The sequence below is a fragment of the Calypte anna genome, chromosome 1 (assembly GCF_003957555.1).
Source record: "Calypte anna isolate BGI_N300 chromosome 1, bCalAnn1_v1.p, whole genome shotgun sequence".
Classification (NCBI taxonomy): domain Eukaryota; kingdom Metazoa; phylum Chordata; class Aves; order Apodiformes; family Trochilidae; genus Calypte; species Calypte anna.
In genome coordinates, this window is record NC_044244.1 from 88,053,205 (window position 1) to 88,063,740 (window position 10,536).

At 50.7% G+C, this 10,536-nt stretch overlaps 2 protein-coding genes across 2 annotated transcripts; one reads left to right on the top strand and one right to left on the bottom strand.

Annotated features, from left to right (window-relative positions):
• The first annotated feature begins 381 nt into the window (after positions 1-381).
• Positions 382-2,963, top strand: CDCA3 (cell division cycle associated 3). Its single transcript, XM_030453596.1, has 5 exons — positions 382-564; positions 656-785; positions 868-1,071; positions 2,029-2,144; positions 2,562-2,963. Exons 1-5 carry the CDS (start codon positions 397-399, stop codon positions 2,700-2,702), a joined length of 759 nt encoding a protein of 252 aa, XP_030309456.1. The 5' UTR covers positions 382-396; the 3' UTR covers positions 2,703-2,963.
• A 1,285-nt stretch (positions 2,964-4,248) lies between these two features.
• GNB3 (G protein subunit beta 3) lies at positions 4,249-9,666 on the bottom strand. The gene is made up of 9 exons (XM_008499125.2): positions 9,610-9,666; positions 9,018-9,056; positions 8,736-8,842; positions 8,576-8,639; positions 8,297-8,459; positions 8,111-8,177; positions 7,047-7,248; positions 5,201-5,417; positions 4,249-4,355 (listed from the first exon to the last, which is right to left on the bottom strand). The coding sequence occupies exons 1-9, from the start codon at positions 9,664-9,666 to the stop codon at positions 4,249-4,251; spliced, it is 1,023 nt and encodes a 340-aa protein (XP_008497347.1).
• Between the last annotated feature and the right edge of the window lie 870 nt (positions 9,667-10,536).

Sequence of the window (10,536 nt, forward strand, 5' to 3'; positions counted from 1 at the left end):
CTCGTCAGGCGGGCTCCGGCCAATCTCGCTCCGCACGGGCGCGCCGGTAGCGAGGCTGAGGGCCGGGATCGCGGTACCGCCCCGGAGGTTCGCCCAATCGCAGCCGCCTTTCTGCCGCCGAGAAAGGCGGGACCGGGCTCCTGCACCAATAGGACGGGGCGGGGGCGGGAGCTGCCCGGAGATTGACAGAGGGCCGGCGGCAGGCGAGGCGGAACGTGCCGGGCGGGGGCCGTGGAGCCGCCGGGCGGACCCCGCGGGAGATGGGCGGTACCAGGGGGCGGGACGGGACCCGCCTCCGTGCGGGGGCCAATGGGGCCGCGCTGCCTGGCGCGCGGGAGATTTGAACCGTGGTGCCGGGGAGTGGGTGTGGAGGTGTAGCGGCTGTCGCCAGCCGCCATGGGGGTCACCGGTAGCGTCCCGGCCGCTCCCCTGGCCGCCACGGGGGTCACCGGCGGCACCCCGTCCGGTGCCCCCACTTGCGCCTCTGCCCCCCGCAACAAGCACTTGGCGCACGTCAGCGATCCCCGCTCCCCCACCGCCGGCATCCTGCGCACTCCCATCGAGGTAGGCGCTCTCCCGCCGGCCGCCCCCGCTGTACCTCCCCCTCGGCGTCCCCACCGGCTCGCCGCCACCGCCATGCCTGCCCTCTCCGCAGGTGGTGAGCTCTCCGACAGACAGCCCTCAGCCTGGCTCCGCCGAACAGGCAGCAGCCTCTGCCCAGGAACGGGACCCGCGCTCCCCCACGCCCGGCATTTCCCGCACGCCCATGAGAACCCCGTCGACTGGTGAGTGCGGTAGCCCCTGGTAGGAAGGTTGAGGGGTCAGCAGCCCGGCACCTCACCCCCCTCCTCCCTCCCTCCCTGGCAGATAGCGTGGACCGCCTGGTGAGGCAGCTCAGCGAAGCCTTCGGGGCTGAGGCCGCGTCTCCGGAGCCCTCGCCGACTGCAGCAGCAGCAGCCTGCCCCACGGAGGAGCCTGCCCGGCAGACTACGCCGTCCGCCCCCTCGGGGGATGAAGCGGAGAGGCCGCTTTCTCCTAGCGCGGCGCCGTCGCGGCCCGCCCGCTTTGCCGGTAAGCGCTGTCTGGGGGGCAAGGTGGCTGGGGAGCTGCATAGCCCGTGATGAGGGCGGGTCACCGCTCGCCAGTGCCCGCTGCTGCCCTGACTGCTCACAGGGGCCTTGCCCCCGCTTCTCCTGGCTCCGGGGGTCTCCGATAGCCCGGCCTTGGGCTCCGCAGCTGGCAGGCGGGAGGCCCCACTGAGACCTGTTCTGCTACGGAATTGATTTCTCTCATGAGTTGAAAATTTTTTTTTTTTTTTTCAATCGGTAGTTAAAATCGGGAGGTAAATGTCAGCTCTTCAGCTCTCAGAGACAGGCTTGTAACTGTGGAGGCTGCTTAGCCTTGGAGTTTCTCACTGTGAGTAGTAGGGCATGAAGCACATCCAAGTGCTACAGCTGAGCGGTGCTGAGAGTGTAATGCTACTGACTGTGCTACAAAAAACTCTGTGTGCTGAGCATTTCTGCTGTGGTGGGGAGGCTGAGAGCTGTGACTGGTTGGCCTGGAGAAGAGAAGGCTCAGGGAGATCTTTTTATCGTTTATAAATGCCTGAATGGAAGGTATAAGGAAAGGAGAGCCAGGCTCTTTTCAGTGGTGCCCAGTGACAATGGGCAGAAACTGGAACACAGGTCTCCACTGAATGTCAGGAAATGCTCTGTTCACTGTGAGGGCAATCAAGCAGTGGAGCAGGCTGCCTGGAGAGGCTACAGAGTTACTATTTTTGACAATACTTAAAAGCTACATGGACTGCTGGCTCTAAGTGGCTTTGCTGGAGAAGGGGGCTTGGACCAGATGACCTCCAGAGGTCCTTTCCAACCGCAGCCTTTTTGTGATCCCTTTGCCTGGAAGTCCCTGGGTAGCAGTCTTTGCCGTGTGGAGAAGCAAGCTGGATCATAAAGGCCAGGAAGCATGTAAAACCTGGGACCCTACAGCTTTGTTGTGACACGCTGACATGTTTCCTTCTGACACTAGGGAGCAAGCCTGTAAGACCCAAGAACAACAAGGTCATGGCTAACTCTGGAACTGGACGCTCTCCCCTCAGCATCCTGCTGGATGATAATTCTCCCAGTGCTCCTGCCTCTCGACAGGTAAAGTTTAATGACTTGTACTTTTTTAGAGGGGGAAGAACGGGCTGAAAAAAGACCCCAAATCCTTGAAATTCTGTATTTTGTAGTCCCCCAGTTAGGAGCTGTTTCCTTGAGTTCTAGAGACTGATGACTTCATAAATATTTTTCTGTGGGTCAGTCTTGTTCATAGATGCCTCCAACGTTTGTTCAATATCTGCATCTTTTGCCTTTCTATGATAGTGTCCATTTCAGTGTATCTTTTCTCTTTAAGCTGTAGAAATAAGTCCATCACTCTTACACACAGTCACAAGAGAGCCAAAGCTGAATGGCCTGAAAATTGGCTCTGTGTTTCACTGAGAATAAACTAACCCTCAATTAACTTGTGTTTTACACTGTATGTTTGGGCTTTGTTTTGTTTTGTTTTGTTTTTCTTTCTAGGGTAAGAGGCATGTGTTGGGCGAGAACATTGGAGAGAAGAGGGAAGTGACAGTGGATCTGAATAGGAGCCTGAAATCTGGGAACTGTGCTTGGAATGACCTGAACAAAGAGAACCAACAGTGTCCTTTTGTGGAGAACTAAAGATACTTTCTAGAATCTTTCTGTGAATTGCTTCTATATTTTGAGAGTTTTGTAGGGTGAGAAATCCTGCAATAGACTGAAAGTCCAGACTTGTGGTCACTCTTCTCACTTATCTCTGTTGGGGAAAGAGCACATTCTCTCTCTCTCCCCTAGCCTTCCAGTTCTTATGTACAGTACAGAGTTTGCTGCTTCTAGTATTTTAGCTGTATTGACTTAATCTAGAATTCTTATCTGAAGTAAATAAATTTATATTAAGCCTTTGCTGACTGTATGTATGTCGTGGTAGGACAGTAAGAGTCCTTTGCTTGCCCAGTGCAATCTTTTCTTTGAGGATAAGAATTCAGGAACAAATAGATCAGCATTCCCTTAGCCTGTAAACTTGGATCTGTCACCTGCTTGTAGTGTGCCACCACAGAATTGTGCTGAGACAGGTCTGACCTTCAGCCCATGTACTATAGAATGGGGCTAGGAAGCTGCAGTTCAGTGAAGGAGGCTGATGCAGCCTGTTTCACTTCTGGAGTTCTGTTGCAGCAACACTGGCCTGAAGTCAATGTATACAAAGAACTAGCATATTGCAAGGGTCTGATGTGAGGGTGGGATCCAAAATATGAACATCCTCCTCTGGGGACTTTTAAGATAGAGCAAGGCCTGCAGATGAGATGTTCTCTGGGTGGGATCTGCAGTATTCACAGAAGGAGAGTTATGTTGCTCATGGCAATGCTGGAAAGAACACAGCCTGCAGTGCTTATGTGAGCTTTCTTTATTTGCCTGGGCTATGAAGATCTAGAACAGACTTGAAAATGGGGGCTGATGGCTACTGGTTAGACAGGGTCACCACACAATGCAGGACTGAGGCAAAAAGAGAAGGAACAGCAAGAAGCAGACAATAAATAAGAATATAACATTCCACGGTATTCTGGCAGGTGTGAGGGCTACCTTTCCCCCTGCTTATGCATAGATGAAACTTGAATTAAGAATTCCCCATTGAATTAAGAAAATGTTCCAAATTTACACTAGCTTTTTGTTTGAGGTTGCATGATAGAAACCTCAAAAACAGTACATCTCTGAGGCTCTCTGCAGGGAGATAGAACAGCTGCTCAGAGAATGTAGGGGACAGAGCTTAGTCCAGGATAGAGGTTTTGGAGGAGGGGTCCTCTGAAGGTTAGGTAACGAAGTGGGTAGAAGTGTTTGAAGGAAGATGCAGGGTGTCTGAACTGTACTGTAAAGTCCTGAGATATCATAAACAATGTTTTGTAGGTCTTCAAGCCTGCACAAGGCTGAAAAACTTCTGGGCCTGTTTAGAGGTGGAGAGAAGGGCCGGTGTGTGTGTTCCTGCTCCCCAGCTCCTCCTGGTCCCCAGCTCTCTGCTCCCCCCTCCCAACCTCTCCTTTCTCTTTCGCTCTGGGAAACCCCTACAAGCAATCTGTGTCTAGAAAGAAGTGGAAGTGGTAGGTAGGCGTTTGTCGTGTTCAGCTGACGATGCTGCTTGCATGGGCTCAGGCTGTGGGCCATGCTTCTGCTGCTTTTTCCCTCTCTGCTCCTGTCCTCAATTCCAAACCTTGAGGAAGCTGTCCCACGAGCCAGTGGCAACAGCCATCCCATCTGCTGTCACCCCCAGGCAGCTCACTCTGTTGTCATGGCCAGAAAGGATTCCTACAGGGAAAAGAGGAGAGGTCAGGAAAAGAAGCAGGGTCTGGGAGAGATGAAGGAGTTGGCCGTGCTGAGGACGTGCATCATAGGCTGTATTCCTACATCCCTGTGTTTCGTGATGTATGTTCATGCACAGTGTGTTACAATTAGTAGGCTGCCAGTAAGAACAAACATGCATTCAACCACCATGCATGGGACCGACCAAAGAAAAATGTTCTTTGGAACAGAACATTCTTGGGGCTGGCTAGCTGAACCTTTGCACAACAAACCCTCATTTCATCATGTAGTGATGGTAGGACTAAGGAAGGATGGTGTCCTTGATAAGACTCAGAAAAAGCTATACTGATGGTGGGCTGCATTATAGGTTTTCAGAGCCTAGCAGCTACATCTGAAAGAAAAATTATGCTTGGCTGTATTCCGTGTTTGAGTATCATCAGATATCCAAAGATGCTGGACAGAGGCCCAGGTCCATGTTCAGCTTGGTGCCTGGCCAAAAAGTGGCACTTTGAGTATTTGGAATTGGCAAAATGTCAGATGCTTGTAGTAAGTGGGAAAGACTACTGGTTCTTGTGAGCAGTTTTAACTAATAGGAACCTTAATGCACTTTCCCCCTGTGAAACAAGGGTATATAAAGGCTTGACCTTCTTAACTTTAAAAAAAAAATAGTTCTTCTACACAAAAGAGAATTGCTCTAGTTACAGTGTGCTCCTTCAGTGTGAGGAAGCTTTGTTGGGCTTCAGTCAGTGTAGAATGTGTCTTTTTTAGGTAAAATAAAGGCCAAATTCTTGCCTTGGTAGGGACAGAAGACCTTGCAGGGAAGGAAAGAGGGGCCTCCAGGAGCCACTCACCCACACGCTCTGCTTTTAGGCTGTCCCAAATGTTGCAGTTGAAGTCATCGTATCCAGCGAGCAAGAGGCGCCCGCTGCGGGAGAAGGCGACTGATGTGATCCCACAGATGATGCTCTCATGGGAATACACCACAAGCTCCTGGTCTGCACGGAGGTCAAAGAGGCGGCAGGTGGCATCATCTGAGCCAGTGCAGATGGCTTCACCATTAGGGAAGAACTGAGGAGAACAAACACCAGGTTTTAACCAGACTGTGCCTTACAAGTTCTCTTAACTCCTCACCTCCCTGCTAATCATCAGGAAGTCCTAGAGGTAGGAGAACCCAGGACAAGACACTGGATCATAAAAGCTGATTCTGCTGGAGGGGGAGTCTGATGCTTCTCCAAAGACTTAGTACCACCTCAGGAGAGCTAAGGATGTAGGGGTTAGAGCTATTGCAAGGTGTTCTAGTGCTTGAGAAAGGATTATTGTCTCTCAAACTCCACCTGTTAGTTCAGAGCTTGAGAACTGTCCACCCATTATCTTCTCGATTGGGTCTAGCACAACAGATCTATGGGAGCTTTCTTCTGCCTGATCCTCATAACACAGCCTTCTTGTACACATTCCTTTTTCTGTGTCTCCTGCTATGAGAAGCTATGAAAAGCTCCACAGGAGCAGGTATGTCAGAAAACCATACAGCTGGCAGGGTAGCAATAGGACGTGTGAGAAAACCTATACTCATTGAAAGCATTCAAGGGTGGTTCAAACAGCAGATGTTGCAGGAATCTGGCAGTCTCGTCTGGTTTGCTACTTGGGATTTAACTGACATGTTTCTGGTCCTGCCACCTTTAGGGCTCTGTTTGGAAGAGACTACTTGCCCCCAAATGTCTGTGCTGGCTCCTGTGAGGATTTCATCTTCAGAAAACCTCCCCATGATCCCAAGTTTCCACCTCTGCTCACTGGAGCTGACTAAGACCCTCATCTAAGTTAGATACTTCTACTGCCTCACTTACACCTTGCTCCGGGGGTCCTGGAGCATGCCTGAAACATGGTTTCCAGCAGCTGCTATGATCTGAGCTGTGCCAGCACTTGTGTTAGGGTGTTGAGCTCCCCAGACCACAGCATGCTGGCCGAGTTCAAGCAGTGCTTTGAGTTAGACCTAGATGCTTTGGTGTCCTGGTGCCCATGTGTCATAGTGTGAGAATGAGGAACTAAAGCAGGAGGGCTTTCAGACTCTGAGGGGATGGATCACAGGGGGGTCTATTCCTTCCTATTCCCTGCCCATCCCCTCTCAAGGTCATGCAGACCATCAGCCTTCCTTGCCCCTCTGCTGTTCCCCTGTGCTCCTTTACCCCCAGCTCCCCATGTGCTTTTCAGAATCCACATCCATTGGGTACTGGGAAGAGCCATGAACCCCCTCCTGAGTTGGCCCTGCTGTAGGGGGCCCTTAGGTACCTATCCCTGCCAGCATCGAGACCGGTTTGTATATATATTTGTATGTATTTTCATGCATATATATTTTTTTTTGTTCTTCATACCCTGTGTTACAGCCTTTCCCCTGTCCTAGTAAATCTGTTTCAAATTTTTAAAATTTCCAACTTTTAAGTCTCTCCTCTTTATTCCCCTTATATATTCCCTTTGGGAAGGTGGAGGGTTATAGAGAGTAGGCAAACCCTCTGGTTTTTGGTTCACCCAAACTGCTAAGATGGGGCACTGTGGAAAGGCCCTCAAGCCCTCCCTGCTTCAGGCTGGATCATGGAGCCCATGTCTCCCCACACAACTGTGACAGCTTCTTTCAACCTTGTCCCAAGAACTGGTCCACCCTCCATTCTCCTTTCTTCCCCACTGCTGTGCAGTCGGCATACGTACAGAGATAGCGTTGATATCAGACTCGTGCCCTAAGAAGGTCTGACGGCAGTTGCCCTCCCGCACGTCCCACAGTTTGGCAGTAGCATCACAAGCCCCAGAGATGAAGAGTTTGAAGTCTGGGGAGACGGCCAAGCTCATACAGTCCCCAGTATGACCCATGAACACAGTCTTCTGCTGCCCGGTCTCAATGTCCCAGAGTGCACTGTGGGAGAGGAGAGAACTTCTCAGAGCCATTGCATACAGAGCAGATCTACAGCTGGTCTGAAGAGCTGTCACACTAGCAAACAAAAGGAGGGAAGCCACGGGCCTGGCTTCAGCATGAGAAAGTGGGTGAGAGCATCTCTGGAGTCAGCTGCTGCTGGTCATACCTTTGGCAAGCAGAATTAGGCTAAGGCTGGTAGTATGTGAGGTTCAACTGCATTCCCACAATTGCAACACTTGAAGGGAATATTGAAAGGAGACAAGAGGGACACAGGGACAAACAGCTGATAAAGGTCTGCTAAATCCATGCTTGTAGGATGCACAGGCCATGTTCAATGGGATCCCACAGTACAGGCAGGCAAACAAGCCCCATTGATCTCTGATGGAAATGCCAGATCCTAACTTGTCTTGGGGCAAGAGGTTCTTAAGGCAAGACTCAGCACTGCTCAGGATCACAGCACAGCAAGACCCGAGAGCCAGGAAGCAAAGAATCCAGGCACTGGCTTTGCAGGTGTCCTTTGCACAGTGGACAAGACTGAAGAAGTAGAGTGTGTATGTGGGCTTCACATAAAGTTATGATGGTTTCTGTCTTGGGGTAAATGATGCTGTGCTTTGCAAGAGCTGACAACATGGTTTCTACTGCTTCATCAATAGACCTGCACCACTCAGAAAAAGAAGCACCTGTTCTGCCAAGGTAGGAAGATTAGACCTGGCTATCTCAGGTGCCCTGTGTGGCCTCCCTCTATAGAAGCAATTCATCCTTAGACAGTGGACTGCTGCAGAGCAAAAGGACTGCAGTTTCTGATGTGCTTCGTGGCTCTAAGAGCCAGAGGTCGTGTCACTAGGATGCAGAAAACACTCACCATGTTGTATCTCCAGAACTAGTCACAATATTATTGTCATCAAGAAATCGGCAGCAAGAGAGGTAACCTAGGAAGGGGGAACAGAAAAATATGAGAAAGGAAGCAGGGCTAGAAAAGCGAGGTTTGGAAGCAGAAGGCACCTGGGCTGCAGGCAGGCAGCACAGACAGACACACACATACACACACCTGTATGAGCTGACAGCTCCCTGCTCACTTTGACATTGCCTTCACGAGTCTTGAGGTTGTAGATGGAACACATGTTGTCAAGGCCTCCACAGGCCACAAAATTGCCTGAGGGAGCATAGGCACAGGTCATGACCCAGGAAGAACGTAAAGGGATGGCATGGACCTGGGAGGACAAGAAACCCTGTTGGTACTCTGGCAGCAGAGAGAGCAGGGCAAGGGCACTAACTCTGAGGGGACCCATTCCAGCACCCCAGCTTGCTGCAGCCATGTGACTCCTACCTTGTTAGTTGTGTACGTGTCCCACACAATCAGTTTCCCATCTTGTGAGGCACTGACCATAAGTCTGTGGGAGAGGAAGAAGATCATGTTAGTATCTTGCTTCCCACCAGATCTTTCTTGCCCTTCACACCCGTGTGCTGCCCTGCAGCATCTCTCTCACTTGGAGTCTGTGGACCAGTGCATGGCGTAGATCTTTGCCAGGTGCCCGCGCAGGGTCCTTCGGGTCCGCATCTGGATGCGGCCAACAACCTCCATTCCAGATACAATCTGAGGAAAGAGTTGGGGGGAGAGAAATATTTAATCTTGGGCTGGCAGAAGCTTTACTGCTTCCCACATCTCTGCTTCCTAACTCTGCTTCCCAACCGGAGAGAGTTTCCCTTTGAGTGGAGCTAGTTGACTTCCCTCACACACACTCACCTGCCCAGCCAGCCCTGTCCCTTACCTGAGCAAGTGTGGTGTCTGCACAGGCTTTCCGGGCATCCTGGAGAAGAGACAAGAGCAGACAAGACAGAAAAAGGCTGTGTGATGGAGGCAATGGCATGTGAAATTCAGGGCCACATCCAAGAGCCTGGGGACAGCTAGGAGTAGAAACCATGGATTTGCTGGTTTTGGACTGTGGCTAGCACAAGGGGATCCTGGTCTGTGACCAGTCCAACATCAGAAAAGCAAGCCAAAAGCTAGTCAGTGTCCAGTTACCCATACTGGTCCCTTCCAATGGATCCTCCCACCTGGCAGAATGCCTCGCAGACAGAGGAGGTCCTGGGGACTCTCTTTGCTCCCCTGCAGACATTTTGCTTGGCTTTCTCACCATTGTAGAGTCCCCTCCTCTCTCCCTTCTCCCCCAGCCTCTTTCCCCCACCGTGCTATGAAAATCTCATCAGCACTTAAAGGGCTGCGTAGCACTTCACTAGGGCTTCAAGGAGATAGATGGAGAAAGCTCAACTCCAAATTATGACTGAGGAGGGAAGCCTGGGAGCTTGGACACAGGGGGTAGACAGCTCTCTCAGCAGTTTCATGACTGTTGCCAGCATTACCGCAATCTGCTTCTTCAGCTGCTCAGCCTCCTGCTTCATCTGTTCAATTTCCCCCATCCTCCTGACCTAGAGGTGGTTCCTCCACACAGGGCAGCCTTGATTCTGGGGAAGCAAATCAAAGGAGAAATGTGTGAGTTGGAAAGGCACTAATATAACTGCTCAGTTACGTGAATGTAGGCATCTCTGTTAAGGGCTTAACAACCATTTCATGGATGAGTAATTGGTAATGTGATGCTTTATCTGTTCAAAGTCCTTAGGACTTGAAAAATTTGTACTGGGCCTGATCAAAGGTCCATGCGGTCTTGTATTCTGCTTACCCTTATACTGGCAAGTGGAAGACCCCCAGAACCTCCTGCTGGAGTTCTGGCTGTACTTGGCCCCTTGCTTCTTTACTTATAACCTCCCCATTTCACGCCCCACCAAGTCCTGGGTTGCCTTCATTAGCTTGTCACTGATCATGGCCAACCTGTCCATTTCAGCTCCAGGAGGGGGAAAAAAATGCAGATACCTAAGGGACAGAACAGAACCTGATACTAGTATTTCTCCTTCTTTCCTAGCCCCATCTTTTCAGTGATGCCCAAAGTTAGAGGCAGAATTACTGTATGCAGGTCCTTGATGGCCTTTCTTTTCTTCTATGTCCACACAATTTTTGTGCCTGTGTCAAAAGTTAACATCTTCAGTACCCCACGATGATAACTCCCACAGCATAGTGGCATGCTCTGCAAAGAAGCTCCTGGTTCTGTTAATCTTGAATGGCACTAGTTCTAGATGGTAGTCCCTAGTTTTTGAGTTGGAAGAATAAGGAAATAAGCTGTCTCTATTCACCTCAGCAATACTTTTTTTTTTTTTAATAGATCTTTGTCATATCCCTCTTCATCCATTTTTTCTTCAGACTGCAGAGCACACTTAGTCATTCCTCCTGTGTAA

Coding starts and splice junctions, on each gene's coding strand:
- CDCA3 (XM_030453596.1), top strand. CDS start 397: ATGGGGGTCACCGGTAGCGTCCCGGCCGCTCCCCTGGCCGCCACGGGG. Junction 786..867: donor CATGAGAACCCCGTCGACTG/GTGAGTGCGGTA, acceptor CCTCCCTGGCAG/ATAGCGTGGACCGCCTGGTG. Junction 2,145..2,561: donor GTGCTCCTGCCTCTCGACAG/GTAAAGTTTAAT, acceptor TTTTCTTTCTAG/GGTAAGAGGCATGTGTTGGG.
- GNB3 (XM_008499125.2), bottom strand. CDS start 9,666: ATGGGGGAAATTGAACAGATGAAGCAGGAGGCTGAGCAGCTGAAGAAG. Junction 9,057..9,609: donor AGCTGAAGAAGCAGATTGCG/GTAATGCTGGCA, acceptor TCTCTTCTCCAG/GATGCCCGGAAAGCCTGTGC. Junction 7,249..8,110: donor AGTTCTGGAGATACAACATG/GTGAGTGTTTTC, acceptor CCTCTCCCACAG/TGCACTCTGGGACATTGAGA.